This window comes from Typopeltis vanoorti, chromosome 12 (assembly GCF_054136105.1).
Source record: "Typopeltis vanoorti isolate ZY-2024b chromosome 12, IOZ_Tvanoo_1.0, whole genome shotgun sequence".
Taxonomy (NCBI): Eukaryota; Metazoa; Arthropoda; class Arachnida; order Uropygi; family Thelyphonidae; genus Typopeltis; species Typopeltis vanoorti.
In genome coordinates this window covers 49,391,742-49,415,390 of record NC_143560.1, presented here as the reverse complement: position 1 = coordinate 49,415,390, position 23,649 = coordinate 49,391,742, and the positions used below count along the sequence as shown (strand labels likewise).

Sequence of the window (23,649 nt, the reverse complement as noted above, 5' to 3'; positions counted from 1 at the left end):
TGATTTGTCTGTATACAGGATGAAAAACTCAATTTTCTGGTAGGATGAAGGGGAGGGCAACTAATCTCTGTATGAGATTGATTAATCCATCTTCAGTTTTAAAAAGCCCATGTAAATATTCCTGTCATCATAACAAGAATCAAATGTGGGTCCTTTCTGGTTGAAGGACATTGCTGTCCTGTCATTTTCCTCCTGCACTATGGAGCTGCTTAAGCACAAATGCACTTCTGTACAAATACTCCTCCTTCTTGATGAATTTGGCTGTAATTTTGTAATAAATAATTACGGTGTAATAAATAAACACTTAAAACAAGCCATTCACATTTCTCGAACCTAAATTATAAACCAAACACCAAAATGTTAAAAATGAAAGGACATTAATACATTACATAAAAGGAAATAATAAGAGTAAACAGAATATGTAAAAAAAAACTAGAATGTGCTAAAATTCCATTACAGAATACTATAAAGATATTAAAAATCAGTTCAAAATATAATAAAATAAAATTTAATTGAAATTTAGTTTTGATCAGGTCATTTGTTTTAGTAGCAAAATTATGCTGGAGTATATTAAGCCAAAAATGGTGCTATACATTATAAGTACACTAAAACTCTTGACACATTTAAGATTTTTATAAATATATCATCAGTGGATGGGTAGAACTCTTCAAATCACAAAACCCTGTACAAACATGACAATAGTTTTGAAAACTTTTTGGAGTCAACTTTGAACCATATTGTATATAAGCATTCTTTTTTTCTTTTTTTTTTTTTTTAAGTTAGACTTTCTAAACAAACTTCATTAAATGATATACATAATACAGATTAGAAAAGAACATCCATTTACATTACATTTGTTACTAGTTGTACAGCTAAAATAATGGAAAGGGGCATTCTTCTTTGCATGAACTTAACTGCAGGAAATGAAGTCATGCCGCAATTCTATAAGCACAAACCAGAAATACAGCTAAATAGTCGAGAAGTCACTATCAGTTGTTTATGATAGAAAGCTGAAATGAAATCATGTAATGCTCGTCAGGATAAGAGTAGAGGGATAAAATGCTCACTTTCAATCAAAATAATCTAAGGGTGATGAATAAATTACATTTACAAAATTCTGTCTAATACTATTTTGCAATCAGTCTTTAAGTAAATCTTCTAATCTGTCAAGACCAGACATTTATCCAGCCTCCTTTTCTGAGTGCATTACATATGTATCCTCAAGGTATGTATAAGATATATAATGAAGTTTACATTATTGATAACTTGCTATTAATGATTTTCTGCCAAAATAACCTGCTGTCTGTGAGTTGTCTGTCAAATATTATATTTCAATCTTCTAAGATATCACTAACTGCATCAATCCATGATGATTTTAGTCTTCATCTGGGTTTCTTTCTTGTTATCATGGCATCATACACCTGTTTAGCCAAGATGTTCTTCCATTCTATTTAAATGATCATACTATCTTGGATTAGCCTCTACTTGCATATTCTTTAGTGCTGATGGTCTCAGGATCTTTTCTGATAACTTTTTATTTTAAATTTTGATTCTGCTAGATATATATAAAAGTTAAGTTTTATGTGACAACTAAACTTAATCAGCCAGTAATACATATGACAAACAATAAGTCTGCTATCTGTTTATTGACATGTCAGTGAAGAAAAATGAGGAAATTATTTTTATTATCATTTTTTTAAATGTAGATTTTACCCAACAGTATAGAATACTCAGTAAAATTATAAAAAATGAATGCAGGAAGGCTAAAGACAAGTGGCTAAATGAAAAATGTAAAGAAATAGAGTAATTGGGCAACAAACACAATAGTAAAGAAATGCATTAAGTCAATCCAAGCTCTGACAAATAAAAAGAAAAATTTCAACCATAATCTTTGTATAAAAGATCAAAATGGAAAAATGCTACTAGAGACACAAGATATCTTAAAAAGATGGAAAGAATATGGAAAAAAACTGTTTGACTCTGATCGCACAGATGCCCCAGATATACAAAGTATGGATGGTGAACCAATTACATATGAAGAAATAGAATATGCTCTCTAAGTCAAAGGAAAACAATTAAAACACCAGGCCCTGATCAGATCCCTATCAAATTGTTAATGAAATTAAACGAAAACACAATTAATGACATAAAGGTTATTTTTAATAACATCTATGATACAGGATGGGGTGCTTAAGGATCAAAGCTGTATAACTGAGACGAGACCTCCACATAGCCTTTAAAAGAATGTGGAGAACCGACCAGGGCTTCTGACCTAATGTCTAATCCTCACCTTCTGGTGGTGCACCCTGTTGGGTATCTCTACCTGGATACTGAACAAACGAGGATGGGCTGGCAATTTGGGATTTAGCCGACCAAATTGTATTCTTGTTGGTTAAACCAAAATACAAAATGATGGTACAACATGACAAAATTTCATGCCGGCTGGGGCGTCGTCCGGTTAAACAAGGCCCCGTTATTTTCGCCAGGGAACCAGGGTGAACAGCGAAAAGTCAGCTACTGGAACAAATCTGAAAACACACCCCCAACTCAGCATCACCAGAGTTAAAGATCGGTACTATCAACATAAGAAGCCTGAATGGCAAAGAAATGGAGCTAGTTGAGGAATTAGATAAGTATCAGATCGACATAATAGGGGTGACTGAAACAAAAAAGACAAAAACTGGTGAGATCTTTCTGAGCAATAAATACAAAATGTTATATTCAGGCAATGATAATCAAGGAAAACGAGGAGTAGCCATAGTATTCAACACAAAATACGAGGCTAATCTTCTAGAATGGCAGGCAGTCTCAAGTAGAGTAATGTGGGTAAATATGAGAATGGGGAACTGGACAATGAGACTTATTTGTGCCTATGGTCCCACAGAAGGTTCTACTAAGGTAGAAGTGGAGGAATTTTTTGAGGCTTTAGAAAAAGCAACTGACACAATGAAAAAGGAAGAGTTGGTCCTTGTTGGGGATCTAAATAGCAGAGTAGGAAATGATTGTCAGACACAAAAATATTTTGGGAAAATTTGGAGAAAAGAGCAAAGCTAATAATAATGGCAAATATCTGTTGGATTTCTGCTCAGGACATGGACTGGTTATTACTAACACCATGTTCCAACATAAAAATGTGCACAAATTCACATGGAGAGAAGAGGCAAGGAATAAGAAAAGTCTCATTGACGGTTATTGTTGATAGTGATGTTTTCTCCCTGGTGCAGGACACCAGCGTGTACAGAGGATTTCAAATTGGAAGTGATCACTATTTATTCTTGAGCAGGATAAAATTGAATTTCATATTGAAAAGAATAACATGTAAGAAAGTTTTAAAGTGAATAAAAGTTGAGCAGCTCTCAGATGTGAACTGTAGACTAAAATACACAAAGATTATTGAAGAAAAAATGAAAGAGTTTGAGAACAGGAACCAAACCTTGGAGATTCAGTGGCAAGCCCTGAAGAAAACTTTGATTGATTGAGCTAGAGGGGCATGTGGTAAAGTTGTCTGCAAGGATAGAAAAATTAGAACTCTGTGGTGGACACAGGAAGTTAAAGAGGCAGTGAAGGAAAAGAAGAAAGCATATCAAAAGTTCCTAGCAAATAAGTCAGCTTGTGCTCTTAGAGAATACAGAGACAAATGTAAGAAAGCTAAACACTGTGTAAAACTAGCTAAACAAAAGTCATGGGAGGACTGGCAAGAACATAGAAAATAAATATCAAGAATGTGGCAAAATATTCTGGAGGTTGTTGAAGAAGCTTAGGAATAGAGGGAAGAGTGCTGTAAAAGCAGTTAGAGATGATAAAGGTGACATGAAAACGGGAGAAAAAGATATCCTTGAAGTATGGAGTAATTACTTTGAAAAACTGCTAAATGAAACAAGCAGTGATGACAGCACAGTGGTAAAAAACACTGACCAGGCATGCAGCCAGGAATACATATCCATACTTGAAGTAGAAAAAGCCATCAAAGGCTTGAAATGTGGAAAGGCAGCAGGAGTAGATGATATTCAACCAGAAATGCTGAAGTATGGTGGTATAAAAGTCTTACATTGGCTGCATTGCATAGTTCAGAATGCTTGGACAGAGGGATGAATTCCCGATGATTGGAGTAGAGCTCTCATAGTACCCATATATAAAAAGGGAAATAAAACTGAATGTGAGAATTACAGAGGTATTTCCCTACTGAGTGTTCCTGGTAACATATATGCAAGTATACTTGAGAAACGGTTGAGAAGAATTGTGGAAGAAAAGCTTGGTGAAGAACAAGCTGGATTCAGGTCAAATTGAGGCTGTCAGGATCACATATTCTCTTTACGACAAATAGTGGAGATATCATCGGAATATAACAAAGATCTGTATTTAAGTTTTGTTGATGTGGAAAAGGCATATGACAAGGTGCCAAGAGAGACGCTATTCAATACGCTACAATTATATGGTGTCAATGGGACATTATATCAAGCAATACTTAATCTGTATTTGAGTTGTAAGTCGGCAGTTAGAATTGAAGGAAGTACAGGAAGATGGTTTAATGTTAAATCTGATGTGAGACAAGGATGTACATTATCCGCTCTGTTATTCATTATCTATATGGATCACATTATGATGGAAAGTAGTATTAAACATGATATCAAAATTGGAGATGTTGATGTCAGCTCTTTGCTTTATGCGGATGATGTTATACTTCTAAATAAATCCGCTATAAGCCTGCAAGATTCTCTGACTAAAATGAATAACTGTTGTAATAGATATGGTATGCAAGTCAGCAATAAAAAGACAAAGACAATGAAAATAGGCAGAATCATTGAAAATGTCAACTGTGTTGTGAATGGAGCACCTGTGGAACAAGTAAAACATTTCAGCTACTTAGGCACGATTTTTAGTGAAGATGATAAACTAAATATAGAAATAGACATCAGAATCAACAAAGCTGGTATGTTAGGAAGTCAATTGAATAAATTCATATGGAATAAGAGAGAAATTAGTCAGAACACTAAATTAGCTGAATACAAGACAGTGTTCAAACCAGTTTTAACTTTTGGATCTGAGAGCTGGGTCAGAAGTAAAACACTTGACCAAAGACTAGAGACTGCAGATATGAGAGTCCTGAGAAAGATTAGGGGCATGAACAGATGGCATCAATGGCAATATCATATTAAAAACGAGGATATTAGGAAAGAACTTGACATTGTCAGCATCCAGGAATGCGTTAGCAAAGCTAATCTCAGGTGGTATGGTCAATTAAATAGAATGGGAGAGAAAAGATTAGCAAAACAAGTGTTCTCTTCCAGGTTGGCAGGAAAACGACCCAGACCAAGTTATAGGTTTATTGATACGGTGCAAAGTGCCTTAGACGATAGAAATATAAGATCTGATAATGCTGGAGTCTTGACAAGTAACAGACTGATTTGGAAGAAAATTGTAGATAGGAAGTTAGTAAAGATGTAAATTTTTCATGTAGTACTATCATATCCTGTACACCCCCTTGAGGGTTCGTGGCAGGAATTTGATGATGATACAGGATACATCCTTGATGATATGATCTAAGGAAATCCATTTTTGACACTATTCCCAAAATTTCAAGAACTTTTGAATATTCAGAATATAGACTAATAAGTTTAAGAAGCCACGTTACAAAATTACTACTGAGAATAATTCTGGAAAGAATAAAAGGCACTTTGTCAATAGAAATAGAAGACACTCAATCAGTTTTTCAAAAAGACAAAGGTACAGGAGAAGAAATTTTCGATTTGAAAACATTATGTGAAAGAAGTCTCGATAACCATAAAAGCATATAATCTTTGTTTTATTGATTACACTAAAGCATTTGATTCAATCAAATGCTTTGGTGATCACAAGAAATTAATATATATCCTACAGAATAATGGTTAAAAGAAAAAGATCTATGTATAATTACAAATATTTGCTGGAATCAAATGGCCTGAATAAGATATAAAATGCATATTCTGACAACTTCGAAATCAAAAAAGGAGTAAGACAAGGATGTCTTATCACTATATAATATATATAGTGAGCAAGTTTTTAAAGATATTTCAGAATTTAAGGGTGTAAAAGTCAGAAGTAGGAACTTCAACAACTTCAGGTATGCAGGTGACACAGTCCTTATTGCTGAATCTGAAGATGATCTTTAAAACTTAGACATGGGATTAATTATTAACCTGAAGAAAACAAAGTTCATGATTATATCAAAAGAACCAATAAATAAGAAATTAAACATAACTGTTAACAAAAAGAAAATTGAACAGGTTCAGTCTTTTATATATTTGGGACAAATGTTTACAGATGGAGGAAATTCCCTTAAAGAAATAAAAAGAAGAATAGAGATAGCAAGAAAAGCCTTTATTGATATGAAAACTGTTCTAGCATCCAGAGACATTAACATAGACACAAGAAAATGATTAATAAAAATGCTATATCTGGTCAAATCTTCTCTACAACAGTAAAACATGGACTCTAAATAAAGAAACAGAGAAAAAATTAGAAGCTTTTGAAATGTGGACCATCAGAAGAATGTTGAAAATATCATGGGCAGAGAAAATGGAAAATGAAGGTGTTTTAAAGAAAGCAAAAATGAAAAGAACATTAATGAAAATAACTATAGAACAAAAAATTAAATATTTTGGACATCTAACTAGATAAGAAGGCTGTTGAAAGTTTATTTTTCACTTGGTTAGAGTATAATAAATTTAGTTTAATCCTTTATCCAAGTGTGAGCAAACAAAGTTTGTGCCTGAAAGTATCTTCAGGACTGGGTTAACGTGGTACAACACCAGGGCAACTCGTTGCAAAGGTGGAGCAAGCTACCAACACTCCTATCTCAGTATCTCCTATAATGCAAAACACATCTCCTTGCGGATATGTCTAATGTTATGCATTAAGGGAAGGGCCACTACCCAGACTAGTTTCGACCTTTATTGAGGTCTCTTTAGTGGGAGCCAGGTCCAAGTGGAGATATCAGGCAGAAGCATTAGCAGGTCATCTCCACCTATGCCTGATATCTCCACTTGGGCTGGCTCCCACTGAAGAGACCTCAATAAAGGTCGAAACTAGTCTGGGTAGTGGCCCTTCCCTTAATGCATAACATTAGACATATCTGCAAGGAGATGTGTTTTGCATTATAGGAGATACTGAGATAGGAGTGTTGGTAGCTTTTGCAATGAGTTGTCCTGGTGTTGTACCACCTTAACCCAGTCCTGAAGATACTTTCAGGCGCAAACTTTGTTTGCTCACACTTGGATAAAGGATTCAACTAAATTTATTATAGATAAGAAGGCATTCAGAAATTAATATTAGAAGGGAAACTGGATGGAAAAAGAGGGAGAGGTAGACCCAGGAGAATGTGGTTTGAAGACATTAAGGATTGGACTAGCTTGAATTACCATAAATGTTCCAGAGCAGCAAAAGAAAAAAAAAATGTTCCTTGACATGGTTGCCAACCTCCTTCTAGGGGATGACACTTGAAGATTTTACCCACAAAAGTTGATAAACCCAATAAATTAGTATTAATACATAATAATAAGATAATCTAGAAACCTTGCTCTTCAAGACTGAATATGGAACCTTTTTCAAATCACTTCAGGTCTCCAGTAAACAGGGTTGTGGTATCACACCAGATGATGAAATTCATTCACTATCCAGAAATTTATATACATCCATGTCCATGGTAAGATTTGAACCTGCAGCCTGTTGGTTGGAAATTTGGTGCACTGCATATCTCAGGCTATCTTAAAGAGAACTGTGCTCATTCAGGTTGCAGGCAGTCATAAAAAAATGGTGCATTTCAGAAATAGCATTCTTGTATTTATACAATAACCCATTCATTAGTAATAAAGTTATTATACCTAGATTTTTGGAATTTTAGAAACTCTAAATTTCTTTCATCTACTTTTGCTACTAAAATGTACCAGTTAAAATGACTTGAGGAATTTTAATAATGATTCTAAATTTAACCAGATTTCATTAAATTGCATGAAGACTGGAAGGAATTATAATTCTGGATTGTTTTGCTTATAAAAAAACAGAGGTGTAATAATAGTAAAAATTTCTTATCAACCAGTCTTGAAGTGTTTGCCTAGGATGTGTTCAACAACAAAAATTACTGCTCTGCCGTGTATACATATGACTAAATATAATTCATAGATGTTTTTTGTGTTGCATTTTTATTATTTTCAAAAGAACTGTTATGATATCTATAGAGATTTTTGTGATATTCAAAGTACTTTATCCATTGGAGGTACTTTTTATAAAAATGCATTAAACGTGTCAAAAGTTATGGTGTGATTATGACATCATGAAGTCATTTTGTCATATATTTTTACCATCATTTTGTTTTGTGTTATTTTTCTACTACAAATTGTCTGATTTAAACTAAAAATGAAACAACTTGAATACTAAATTGGATGCTAAATTTTGTTTAATCCCATCTAGTCTCGGGGGTTTGATTAGTTGAAATCATTTTGCCATCGAAAATTATTTTTATTTTTAATTGAATTCCAGAGTGTTTATTTCAATATATAATTTGGGATAAGAATCCGTATCAAATGTGATGGGTTAATGTGTCAGAGAGGCTAGTTAAAAATAGAATGTACACGTGGATTGATCAAAATAAAAATCTTTTTTTTAAGAGAAACATGTTTTTTTTTTATATATTAACTTGGAAACTCATATGTAGAAGATTATGAATAACAAAACTGCCTTGGAAATGGTTGATGGCATATTGACTCAGCTTTTATCTTAAAAATCTTAATGAAAAGCAATTGTAAATTCACAATAGAAATATACATAGCATTTGTACATTACTGAAAAGCCTTTGGCAAAATCATTAGGAACATGCTGTTCATACTCAATAAAGAAGAAAATAATTGAAACTAATAAACAGATGCTATCAAAGATGCAAAATATCACCAGTCTTATTTAAAACCTGTATAGAAAAATATAAAACCTGCTTTTAAACTGAATTGTGGAATTACACTAATGCAGGCAGCTCTCACACAATCTCACATGTAAAGGTAGGTTTCCCCACCCTCTTTCTGGAAACTTAAATTTTTCATCCTGTAAGACAGACAAATCCAGCCAAAAAAAAATATATATATATATATATATATATATATATATATATATAAGATACACAGGCTTTTCAGATGTGTTTAACCTCCCTACCATAGTATTAATAATGTTTCTTGAAAGCCAAAGTATTTAACCATGATGGAACCATTGAACTTAACATGTTAGAAAAGATGTGATGATATGAAAAGTGTCATCTTTGTTTCAAGTTTTCACCACCTCCCTATTTTTATGCTCAATTTTTTAGGAACACATATCTGGGCTATTATGTAATGATATGCGACATGTTAATTTTTTTAACTCTAATGTTGATCATCCATTTGTGAAAGTTCACTTCTAAAAAAATTTTAATCTCTAATTATTTAAAAGATCTATATAACTTTCTGTTTTAGAACCAATACGTCGGCGTCGAGATGATGTGGTTTATGAGCAAGAAGAGAATATAGATAATCCTCTGCGGTGTCCAGTGAAACTGTATGAATTTTATCTCTCAAAATGGCAAGTATTCAATTTATGTATAAATTGAATTTATATTGTAATTTCCCTTTAAAATTCATGTGTGTTCTTGCATATGTTAATTAGAAAAAGTGTTTTATTTTGAAATATGTGATCTCATTTAAAGACAGATCTTGATTTAGTATTTTAGTGAAAACAAGATAAATGCAAATAAACGTTTTTTGTGGGTGGGGGGAACTTTAGGCAAAGTTACCCCCCACTCTTCTGTAGCAATTTAACAAAAAAAAAAAGTAATCAAAAATTATTATTATCATTACCTGAGACTTCCAAGGACTCATTAAGGGATGCCACATATCACCAACACTAACCATCATACCTTATCTTGAATTCATTCACTCCTTTCATGACTACATTCATTCTCAATTTCCATGGATACCCTCTCATCCTTTCTTCACCCTTCATAAAATGAAAAATCATTAAAAATCTTTGTTTTTAATGTGATTCTGCTATTGATATCATCTTTTCACTCCCTAATTATTCTCAGAATTCTTGTATCTCAGGACTCTAGCTTTTGATCAGCTGTTTTATTTCTAATCTAATTCCTCAGATCCATAAATTAAAAATTAGTCTGAACACTGTCTTGTATACTGCTAGTTTAGTGTTTTCTAATGTCTAATTAGAAAATACTAAACTCATTCATGGTGGAGAAAACCTCCTAATGATGATCCTAACCCGTTTCATTCTTCATTTTAATTATGTACTTTGCTTCCCTTGTTCTATTTTGCTATGTTATCTTCAAAACTATCATCACTGGGAAACAGTGTCCCTGTCACTTCAAAGGTCCTCAGGAACCATGTTCTCCTACACAGATGCCATGTGGAAAATTTAGTAGGCCGGTTGGAATACTTTTTCCCATATTGCAAACTGTAATGCTGAAGCAGTCAACCAAACATCCATCACTGAAGCATTTATGTATGTTATGGATTGGTCCAGGCAGTAACAATTTCAATTGCAAAAGCATCATATAGGTTTCCACTCTATCTAAATCCTGAATGCCAAGTAGTAGCCAATAAAGGTCAAGACAGAGTCGACTATATTTTGCAGATATCCTACCACATCAAATCTCATAGATTTTTAAATCTGCTTGGGTGAAAGCACATTATGTTAGACATCAGAATCAAAAATAATCATCTATCAATTATACAACCAGTACAAAAGTCATATGGAATAAGATCTGAAAAAATGATTTGTAGATGAATACTATGTTCTATGATGAGTAGATTCTAAACCTAAAGCAGTTGCAGACACCTTAGGGAGTAGCTTCTTATCCTCATCAATTCTTGATATTAAAAGAACAAGGAAAACAGTGGCTGAACTTTTTTAGGCATTACTTTCAGAACAGCCCTCATACCTGTTCCCTCTTTGCAGAATAAGACTACCAGGTTTACTGACATCAATAAGCAGATTGAGTCAGAATGAAAACTGCTTAGTCTTTTTTGTTTGTTTGTTTCTTTCTTTCTTCCTTCTGTCTAAAAATTCATATTTATTATATCCCAAATAATAATGTAAATGAGAAAAGCAGTCTTAAAAATTTCCCACAAAAGAGAAAATGTATTGAAAGGATCCTGCTAATTGTTTGACCAAGTTTGCTTAACACATAATCTGCTCTCCAGCCAAAAGACTGTGGGTTCAAATCCTGCCATGGGCATGGATGTTGATTGTCCGTGAAAGTAGTGGTGGTAGGCGGTAGATGCCATTGATGTAGTTGCAGTTCGTTGTAGTTGGTGGATTGAGTGAGTGGTGGAGACAGAGTTATAGAGTAGAAGCCCTCCCTCGATGAGTCTTTGGACTCCCTGGGAGTGACATGTAATAATAATAATCTCTGGAATAAGCTGGTATATCTGTAATGCAATATTAATTTATTTAAACCAGCTAGATCTGCAGGCTCCATGATTGCTTTCTTCTGAATTAGAAATTATATAAAATACACTTAAAAGCAGGTTAAATATACAGTGCATAAACCATATTATTCAAAAGGAATGATAAAATTATAAGGTACTGTACAATAAAACACAACAGTTAGACTTCTTGTGTGATGCAAACATGAACATTGTTGTTGATTTGGCCAACTTTTTTGTCAGATCTGATATCTTCAAACTTGAATGGTCTTATAAGAGTAGACCATGTAGCTGAATGTTAAACCTTTGCTCTTATTGCATATGGGCAAACAAATTTTTCCAGACCAAGCTTCACTGATCTATGATTCTAAGTACTATACGATATGTATGTTTTTTCCATGATTGTGTTCTGCATAACAAATTCAGGAAGCACAGTTTATCTTGTAAACTTCTGGCCTCTGCATTGCTGAATGAAGTGGCTTTGATGAGCGTAAAATTGTTGATACTTCATTGGATGAAGCAAACTTTTATGTCATGTTGTTTCAAGACCTGGTGCATTTGTCAGATATGTTTGTATTACAATTTTCTTGGTTATTTGATGCCTCTCTAGATGCTTGTAAGATGTTAATAACTATGTTCATATTATAACAATTTTTAATTAAAATATCTCGTGGGTATTTTAACATGTTCGCTGCCAACTACGAGTATACTCGTAGTTCGTATATGAGCTTCACAAGCCAACTACGAGTATACTCATATGTCGATTTACTGACATCCTATGCCAAACACAAGTTAACCCTTAGAATAATTACCTTAATTTGGACCCTTGGATTCTGAATAAAGTGAAGAGCACATCTGGGGGTTTGATAGAAGGGAAATAATTTCAACTAAAATATAGTATATTATGTATGTGTCTCAGAAGCCAACTACGAATATACTCGTATGTCGATTACCAACCTCCTATACCAAGTGCGAGCTAATCCATAGTATAACACGTAATTTGTAAATCAATTAAAAACTGATAAAAATCAATAAAAATAATAAAATGAAATCAATAAAATAAAAACCAATTTATTCAAATTACGAATGATTCATTTCAAAACAATTTTCCACGCACAATGGTGGGTTTTCCTGGCAAACAAACAGGACAATAATAACATGTTTCGCTTTATTTTTTATTTTACTTTATATATATATATATATTTACTTTATATATAACTTTATTTTAAAGTTTTATTTTACTAGTCATGGCGAAACTGAAGGTTTTTAGAGACTAGATGCAATAAACACATTCGTCACCACATGTAATATATGGGTGGGGGTGATACGAGATTACTCGTAGTTGGCGTATGAAATAAAATTCTGTCTGATAAGCCGGCTACAAGATTACTCGTAGTGACCTTGAAGACGCGAAAGCACTTTGCGTGCGGGAACAAACTTGACCGAGGAGCGTGGCAGCGAACGTGTTAAGCTCCTGGATTATCTTCACCTCATTAATTGATATGGCATATGCACTGTTTGTTAGGGTGCTGTTTTTGTGGTGGTATAGTGCAACATACAAGTAACTACCAGCACTACACTTTTTCGTATTCCAAGGATTATAGTTTAAATTTTTTTCATAATTCCCAGCATAATTCAAAATTTTTGCCTTGTGTTTTCTAGAGTAAATTTAGTTTGTAAAAATATTACAATTTTCGACTTTGGTCTACTGAAAATAATTTCAGTAGACCAAAGGTGATTAAAGTTCTGCATTGTGTAGACAGTACTTTAAATGCAGACACTTGTACACAGTGCTTTGTACATGTAGATAGTGCTTTGAACCACTGGGCAAGTTACGTTAATGACTGAGGGAAATTGAAAATGTACATCATTCCTGTATATTGTATTTTCAAATAACGTATGTCTAGAAAAAGAAAAAGAAAATAAACTAAAGAAATTTCAAATAAATAAATGAATAATTAAAAATATAAAAATGATCTAAAATAATCATAAGAAGCTGCATTATTGGACTTGTATTTATGTCACGATTGTCACTATATAACATCATGTATATAAATGAAATCAATATATGAGTTTGCTTATATAGTGGCATCAGTATATTTATTAATTTGTAAAATTGCATTCTACATAAAGAGTACAGTTTAGCATTTCACTTTTAACACTGAATTGCAATAATTATCAGAAAACTAGTTTAACCTCCCTACCGGCGAGGTAGATGAAATAGTAAGACCGAATTGCATTTCTCATCCATGTTATTCAGTGGGTGTTACAGAATCGTATCCAGATTTAGCTGGATGTCTATAGATGTCATGGCCTTGGGAGGTTAGTAATGAGATCAGTGTAATTGGTTCTAATCTTAATAAGATGAATCTTTTGACAATAATAAGAATTCCACATCTTCTGGTTTCTACATGCATCTTTAAAATAATGTTTGCTACTTAGGTTTAAACTGTCAACTCTGAAGCAAACACTACTGTAACAAACTACTCAAAAGTCTCTACTGCTGAAGTTGTGAACTTTATGTTATTCTAAAGAAAATTCAAATCCAGAGTAATATAATAGTTTTTTTTTTTTCATAAGATTCTCAAAAAAAAATTTACATGCTTTGCATTCACCACAAATTTACTGCAAAGCTTCCAAAAACTCACAGGGCTGGTATGCCTTGTACCCATTGGTGAACTATATCAGAAGCCATACTTAACATTGTGTCAAACATTTTTCCAGCATACTGAGCAATATTAGATTTTATTTAAAAAAAAACCTCTCTCTCTCTCTCTCAGGTTAAAGATCTATATTTCAATGATTCATTTATAATGATAGCAACCAACATCACCTCTTTATTCAGAAATATTCCTTTGACTGATATAAATGTGACAATTAAATTTCTGGAATGCACACATAAAAACTATATTTACTTGCCTGTAGACTAGTTCCTGCTACCAATTATATATTTGGTTTAATCCTTTATCCAAGTGTAAGCAAACAAAGTTTGCACCTGAAGTATTTTCAGGACTGAGGCAATTCATGGTATATTTGGTTATAAGTTCTGATCACTGCATATGCCTTAGTATCCCATAATGCAAAGCACATATCATTATGGGTATGTGTATAATGCTATGCATTATGGAAAGGGTCACTACCCAGACCGGTTTCGACCTTTATTGAGGTCTCGTCAGTGGGAGCCAGACCCAGAGGTGGTGATACTAAGATGGAAGTAATGCAGAAGTCATATCACCATATACCAGTTGCCAAAAGGTGTCAACACCTTATTATTAAAATTCTCTGGATTAGAGATAGTTGATGGAAGTTTTTTCACTTGGCTAGGATCCAGAGAATTTTAATAATAAGGTTGACACCTTTTGGCAACTGGTATATGGTGATATGACTTCTGCATTACTTCCATCTTAGTATCATCTTATACCTCCACCTTATTTTCAAAAATATTGCATACACACATAGCAAGGGGAACTTACAGTAAAGATATTTTTAATTCCTCCTGTGACAGAGAAATCAACTTCAGAAACGTACCTGGTACAGACTTTTTTAAAAGATAATTATCACATGAGTGATGAACATATTATTTTTTCTTTAATTTTCATTTTCATCTCTAGATCAATTTTGGTGTGTTTATGCATTGGTTGTCTTTTTTTTCTTCTTTTTTTTTTTCCCCATGCATGACTGTACTCTACTCCAGTGTGCACACAAATACTGAAAATTATGAAAGTGTATGGATATAAATACACAGCACATCTGTGTTCAGTAGTAGTAAAGCAGATGCTGTATGCAGGCACTGCATATGTTATCTACCTGAATAATGTACACGAATAAATAATAAGTCCATATTTACATATCTCAGAGACTACCAGTGTGTGTGTGTGTGTGTATCATCAGCCCTCCCATCCCCCATCATAATATTTAAAAGCATAGTCTACATTTCAAAAATAATAAAAAAAAAAACAAATGTACCAATAAACATGTATCCAGAAACCTATCATTTCCAAGATGCAGCCCTTATAGTTGCAAAGCACATTGGCAGAGAGTGATGAATTACATTTTGTAAACAAGTAGAATGATATTATCCAAAAAATCATTGATGAAAATGGAAACCTCAGAATTCTAAGAAATAATCTTTCATTTGGAAGAAAGAATATTATAGCCCTTGAAGACCAAAATGGAAGAAAATTATTTAGCAAACAAGAAATCAAAAAAGCAGCAAAAATTTTCTACATTAATCTGTATAAAAGTGAAGATAGAAAATTTCGGAAAAAATAGATTATGACAATACCTCCGATTACCTCCATTAGAAATCTTTGAAATTGAAAAAGCATTAAAATAAATGAAAAACAATAGAGCTGCTGGGGAGGATGGTTTAATAATAGAGATGATAAAGAAGGTGGGGATGTTCTAAAACAAGAATTGAAAATCCTCTTCAACAGATGCATCAAAAAAGGAGAAACACCCCAAATATGGAATAATGCAAACATTACTTTACTGCATAAAAAAGGAAGTAAATTAAAACTAGAAAACTATATACCTATTAGTTTGTTATCCCACATTTATAAGCTTTTCACTAGAATTATAACCACTAGATTAGAAACAAGACTTGATTCGATACAACCCTCTGAACAAGCTGGTTTCAGAAAGAACTTCAGTACAATAGATCATATTCAATCAATAAGCCTGCTTATTGAAAAATGCAATGAACAATGCAACCTTCCTCTTCACATAACCTTCATAGATTTAAAAAAAAAAAAAGCTTTTAAGTGCATAAAAACATATGGCATTGAAAAACAATTTATTAACATAATTAAATATATTTATGGAAATGCTACATCGAATATCATTCTTAATGAAAGAAGCAAAAAATTTCACATAAATCAAGGAATAAGGCAAGGCGACACCATTTCTTCTAAACTCTTCACATTAACACTGGAACATATGATGTGTAATTTATTTAAATTAAGGGGATATTAAATCCCACGTTATTTCAAATAGACTCCGATCTTTGAGTTTCTTATTCGGCTTTGAAATAATGTGGGATTTAATATCCCCTTAATTTAAATAATGTGACATCGCTGAAGTGAAATCTATTGGCTCTTTTATTTAAGTAATATGATGTGTAATTTAGAATTGCCCAATAAAGGAGTCAGTATTAATGGAATTAAATTAAATAACCTAAGATATGCTAATGATATTCTTATTATTGCAAACAGTATCAAAGATTTAAAAGAAATGATAGAAAATCTAACAACTAAATCACTAGAAATTGGATTAGACATTAATTCTGAGAAAACCAAAATAATGACCAACTGAAAAGGATACAATGAAAGACACATTGTTATTAAGGTAAACAATAAAGAAATTGAAATAGTAGGTGAGTATGTATACTTAGGAAAATTGTTAACAATGAAGAAACAAGGAGTCATGGAAGAAGTGAAAAGAATAATAGGAATGGGATGGACAGCTTTTGGAAAATTGAAGAGATTTTTAAACAGCAGAATAAAACCTGAGAACAGAGCAAGACTGTTCAACCAATGTGTATTGCCTGTTATGACATACGGAGCAGAAACCTGGCCGATCAACAAGGAAATAATGATAAAATGCAAAAAACAGAAATAAGACGCAGAGCTAAAATCGAAAATGAAGAAATAAGAGCTAAAACAAAATTTTTAGAGATTGGAGAAAACAAGCTTCAAAAGAAAGAGATAGGATATATCACGAGGACAATAGATGGACAAAGATTTGACTGGAGTGGCGACCATACGAAGGTAAAAGATCAGCTGGAAGACCTGAAAGAAGATGGTCAGATGATATTAAAAAAAAAATTGGAACTCTTTGGCACCAACAAGTTCAGGATAAAAACAGATGGAGAGAATTGAGAGACATGTATAGCCAGAAGTGGCTATAAAAAGGATTAAAAGAAAAAAACAACTAAAATAGCATGCAAGATGTATCTGGAGTTGTGTTTAATCTAGTGGACATGAACACACAGTCACTATTTTTAAGTGTTTTGCAGTGAATGAATTTACATACTGAATTCACTGATAAGCAGCACTTTTATTATGGACATGCCAGATGAAATGCACATGAAACACATCTGCTTTAAAATCAAGAGACTTTTCCTGGTCATTAAAGTGGCATACTGCACCTTGAAGTGAAGGAAAGGGATGAAAAACTCTGAGGATACCACAAACAGGAAATTCTACTAGCAGCACATATCCATATACTGTCAGAGGATTGCGGTTGCTCTGAAGGTATTGAATGAAAATCAGCTTTACCTATTCCATTTCCAGTAGATTTAAGCCCTTTTATCAAATGAATGGTTTCTACACTAGTGCACTTAAGATAATGATTTCTCTCTTGTGTATGTTTCATATATAAGGCAATGTTATTTTCATTTATCATGATAGCATATGTAATCCAGTCAAAATCCTCAAATGCAATTATTCAGTCAAAACATCAGCAGGAAATATTTATAAACATATGTGGCAGGCAGGTGTCTTTGGACAAAGACATCTTCATACATCTTGCCATAGAGATTTAGACTTGTAATGCCATGGGCTGCTTGTAAAACTAGATAACATTTTTCATGATATGGTTGTTGACATTCTCATTGTAGGGAGGAGAAACGTATTTCATTCATGACTGCACTCCATAAAACTTAATCATGAGACTAGAGGGTATCTTGATGATGCATTTTCTAAAAGATAGATTTGTCAAGATGGACTAATTGCATAACCTCCTTAATCACTGACTTAATCCTGTTATTTTTATTATTGTATGCCCACCTCCATGGAGTTTGAAGACTCATCTCGGGACACCCAAACTATCCACACACACACACATTACTGTACTTCTCCTTGAACCCATTAACAAAGCACCCACAACTGACTCTGGCAACCCATTCCAATTCATTCCAAACTTGTTCTTACAAAAAATCTAGTCCTCACACCCCTACTAACCACACCTTTATTCAACTTCCAGGGATTACCTCTTGTTGTGGCCCCTCTATCCAAGTTCTGAAACATTTCCCCTGCATCTGAAGATATTTTCAGGTGCAAACTTTGTTTGCTTACACTTGGATAAAGGATTAAACTAAATTCATTATAGTCTAACCAAGTGCAAAATAAACGTCCAACATCTTTCTCTAAATCCAGAGTAATTTAATAATAAGGTGGTAGACCGGTTGGCAACTCGTATAGGTAAATATGACCTCTCCATTGATTTTGCCTTAGTGTCACTACTCTGGGTCTGCCTCCCACTGACAGGACCTCAATAAAGGTCGAAACTGGTCTGGGTAGTTGCCCTTCCCTTAATGCATAGCAGTATACATGTCTGCAAGGAGATGTTCTTTGCATTATAGGAGAGACTGAGACAAGGAGTGATGAGAGCTTGGTCCACCTTTGCTACGAGTTGCCAAGGGATGTACCGCCTTACCTCAGTACTGCCTTACCTTACCTGAAGATATTTTCAGGCGCAAACTTTGTTTGCTTACCCTTGGTTAAAGGATTAAACTAAATTCATTAAAGTTCTATAAAACCCTTTAAGTAACTTAAATGTTTCTATCATATCCCCTCTTTTTCTCCTATCAACCAACTTCTGCAATTTATGCATCCTCAATCTTTCCTCATAGCAACATTCCACAGACCCTTACTAGGTCACTTACTTCTGAATCTTTTCCACCACTTCCTTATCCCCAAGAAACCTGGGAGACTAGACCTGAGCACAGTAAACCAGATATGGATATATATAAAGGCCTTATAAAGAGAAATAACTTCAATATCTCTACTCGTTAGTGTGTTCTTCAACAGCCAAGTAATCTTATGAGCTACCTTAGCAGTATGTCCTCTAAACTTTAACTCTATCTACCACCACCCCTTAATCTCCAGCTTCACTAAGTTCCTGGACTACAGTTCTATCAATGTGGTATATAGATTGTAATCTATTTATCCCTAAATGCATAGCTTTTCATTTCTTGACATTAAACTAAACCATTAACATGCTTAGCCTATTTAAATCATCTGCAAGCTCACCACATCACCTTGATTAACTATTACTCTACCTAATTTTGCATCATCAGCAAACAACTGAATATTTCCTTTCAGGTTATTTCTTATATCATTTATGTACAAATTAAATAGCAATGGTCCCAGCACTGAACCATGTGGCACACCACTAGTTACCTGTTTTTGCCTCAATTCTGCCCCTTCATATACCACTTTTTGATATCTGTCCCCCTCAGATATCAGCCACCCTCTTATCCACTTAATCAGTGTCATATCCATCCCCATTTGTTCTAATTTGCATAACAGAGTTCCATGTAGTATTCCTTCAAATGCCTTTGCAAAATCCAACTGAATCTTTATGTAGCCATTTCCTTTATCCATCTCAGCTGTCACTCTATTATAAGAAGTTCGTAAATTACCAAGGCATGACTGACCTTTAAAGCCATGTTGTCCCTACAGTATCATATTCTTATCCACCCATTCTTGAATTCTCTTTTTGACCAATTTGTCCAGTACTTTTACCACCACTCCTGAGATAGTGATTGGTATATAATTTGATACTGCAGTTTTAGAGCCTCCCATATTCAAGGGAACTATTTTGCTGTATTTACATTGAGATTCTACAATATCCTAAGAATCTCCAATTCATCCACCATTGTTTCCACATCATTCTCTTTCACATATATCACAGCAGTAACCTCACTTGGATCCTTGCAAAGTGGTTACTCGGTAACTCAATATTTTATCCTCTTCTGTCACCTCATCACCATCAGCACTCATTAAGGTTAATCTTCCATAGTCATTCTTCCTCTTACTTGCCACATATGAAAGAACTCTTTAGGATTTCCTTTATCCTTCTTGCCTAGATTTTTCTTATAATTTGATTTTGCCTTCCTTTACCATGATAATCACCTTTCTTGCCTGACCTTTGTACTGTTCATGAGTTTGCTGGTCACCTTTCTCATTATATATCCTCCACATCATTTTATTCTTCTATATCTCATACTTAATGATATTATTCATTCATCTAACTCCTACCTGATTAACCAATTTAATATTGCTTCCTCTAGGCGTCCATTAACTATCTCCCATGCACTATTAGCATTCTTCCCTTGCAGGGTTTTATGCCATGGCACAAATTCAAGCTTCCTTCTAAGCTTGTCATAATCACCTGCCTTGTAGTTCCACATATACCCCTTCTTGACAATATTTCTCATGTGTTACAATATCCCAAGTTAAGACTGCATGGTCACTTTTGCCAAATGGAGGCAATGTGGTCACCTTGATTATGGATAGCTCTTCTGATCCTATGACCGAGTCCAATATGCTTACATCCCCTCCATTATATGCTGTCTCAAGTAATTATCCATTCCCTTCATGTCATGTGATCTTTCTTCCTTCCAGTCTATATCTCCATTGTTGAAGTCCCCCATAATAATCACTTGATCTGCACTCACTGTACTAATTTGCCGATGCATGTCTTCCAGATCATCCTTGGAACCCGCAGGCTTATAACAACAACAACCAACTATATATTTTCTGACTGGATTGTCTTACTGGTGCTGGCTCACACCAGACTGCTTCAAATTAACAGCCATTCTCCTGCCTTTCTCCTATTCTTTTTGGCTGCATTTCATCTGCTATCATCAGCAGTTCCCTATCTTCCCTGTAAATACTAACCCTTCACATCCCTGTAATTACATAATTTGCTGTTAGCCAAGTCTCACTATGCCTATATCTTTTGGTGAAGTTGCACTAACCAATGTCAAAAACTCCTCCCTCTTGTTTCTGATAACTTCTGGCATTAGTATATAGAAACTGCAGCATCCCTTTAGGACCCCCTATTACCCTTGCTTCACGAATTTATTGCCCTGTTCATCATTTTTGCCTGAGAGACTAGATTCCATGTTTGGTTATTCTCACACTGACTTGCCTCATGAATGCCTTCACATAAACACTCAACTGCCTCAACACTATTTCCTTTTTCTTTTCTTTTTTTTCATGCGACAATTGCAAATGCTATATCTCAGAAATGTGTGGTTTCTGAATCCATGTTTATTAGATCTTTTCTTTAATTTTGAGATGCAGAATACACCATTAAAGATTATGACAAGGATGTTGAATCACCCATTGTATATTATAGTGATCAATTATCTTACCTTCAGATGTCTAAACTTTCAATTAACCAATCCTTGAATCACAGCATGCCAACTGACTTCTGTTATAGTTCTGACTCTTCAATTATCCAACTAGCAGATTGATTTCCAGCTGCATGCAAATAGTTGAGGGATTGTTCTTGGAGGATTGATGTAGCACTTCTCAGGAAAGTTAGCAGTTAGTATGTGCTTCCATTCTGTTGCTTGTTTGAACCTAAGCATTGACCATTACATTGGAGATGCATTTGGAGCCCATACTCAAAATATTAGTATTGTAATTATTGCTATTAGTGAGGTTTCACCTTGTAGTTACGATGATTATCAACTGTGTGTTATGCAGTCATTTATTTTTAATATTACATTCAAGTGAAAATTGCAATTGTTTTCTTTCTTTCTTTTATCAAGTTAGCATACTGATTTGCAATGTTAAATGTCTTACTGAAATTGATTGGTTTTAATAATTATTTACAGTATTTTACTTCTGTGCATGCACGTATGCATATAACTGCTGGTAGCTAAATTTGCATAATTTTACTTATAGTCCAGAAAGTGTCAAGACAAGAAATGATGTGTTTTATCTCTATCCTGAAAGATCATGTGTTCCCGATAGTCCTGTATGGTACTCAACACAAGCTTTAGGAAGAGAAACTGTATGTAAAATGCTTCAGAGGATCAAAATGGTGCGTGAAATTACAGAAGCTTTCCAGGAACAGGATTTGTAAATTGGACCTTTAAAATCGATGAGCATAGTGACTGTGGCTTTCTTCTCCCCCACATTTCTTCAGAACTACAGTGTCTGTTATCTCATGTGCCATTGTGTGCAAATACATCTCTTAAATATCATACACACACACAGACTGTTGCAGATCTTTGTTACTGTGACTTATTATTATTTTTTTTTTTTTTTGGTAAATATTTGTCTGTAACATCTGTCGCAGAATGAAGAACAATATAACAAAATTTATTCCATTGCATCTGTAATGCTTTATTTAATTAGGAATTCTTTAGTATTACTCAACAGACAGCCTAAACCACCTTGAAGAGCATTGTAACAAGACATTGGAATGAATAAGATGAGGTAAGGATCATAATTTGTTTCACTAAAGTAAAAGTTTTCTTTTAAATGTCAATCCACCTGCAAAGGCTTGGAAACCAGTAATTTATTTTAGTATCATAGGTGATGTAAGGATCAGAAAATTTGGTAGTACTGCCTCTTGACTAAACATGCATTTTTTTTTTTTTTTTTTTTTTTTTTTTTCAAGCTATTTTTGGTCTCTAAGTAAGCAGGGTGGGATCACCATGCACTGAAATGTTTTGAAATATCTACCACAGAAACATTCACAAAAGGTGTGGAGAAATTTAATGTTGCTCTTGACATTTCTAGTACATCTTGTGTGTGTGTGTACGTATTTACAGCTTCCAAGTACTGATTAACATTTGTATTTATATTTTCATATCAATATTCACTTTTACATCTATATATACATATTCTTCATACAATATCAGTAATTTATGTTACATTACAACAACTGGAAGTTGGTCTTATTGGCAAAATTAAATAATTCTGAGTAGTACTTTTGGATAAGTCTCTATTTTGACACTGGCCACTCATCTCCAGAAGTGATGACTTGCTGTATTAGGAGCATCCAGATGGAGTCGAGTAGCTGACAGTTGTCAAGTAAGTGACCGACAGTCTGTTGAAAGTGTGGACAACAAATGCATGATGGCGATTCCAGGATATGGAATCTGTGTAGGTAGTGTCTTAATTTTCCATGTCCCATTAATAGCATGGTTAAACCTGGAAAGATAGCATGTTTTTTCAGCTGGAATCTGCTTCTGATACTTGACAAGAATTCTTTTGTTGTTGATTTGTTTTTAGATATTTTCCATTCTTCTTCCCATAAGTTTAGGCTTATTTTTTCTGCAAGTGTTTTTATAGCAGATGTGTATGTGTGTGTGTGTAGAGGGGTATCCCACAGTAGATCTGATGAAATGTCCTTTCTTCCTTTGCAGTTGGACTGCTAATTTACTCTCTCTCTCTCTCTCTGTTCA

The 23,649-nt window shown here is 33.9% G+C and overlaps 1 protein-coding gene across 2 annotated transcripts in view; it reads left to right on the top strand.

Annotated features, from left to right (window-relative positions):
- The window catches only part of LOC150100777 (zinc finger MYM-type protein 4-like), a 521,809-nt gene extending 499,238 nt beyond the window's left edge, over window positions 1-22,571 (top strand). For both annotated transcript variants that reach the window (XM_090402210.1, XM_090402209.1), the window contains exons 20-21: window positions 9,474-9,579; window positions 22,139-22,571. In XM_090402210.1, coding sequence (XP_090258336.1) covers window positions 9,474-9,579; window positions 22,139-22,319 — 287 coding nt within the window. In that variant the 3' untranslated portion in view covers window positions 22,320-22,571. The remainder of the gene's footprint in view (window positions 1-9,473; window positions 9,580-22,138) is intronic.
- Window positions 22,572-23,649: the final 1,078 nt, after the last annotated feature.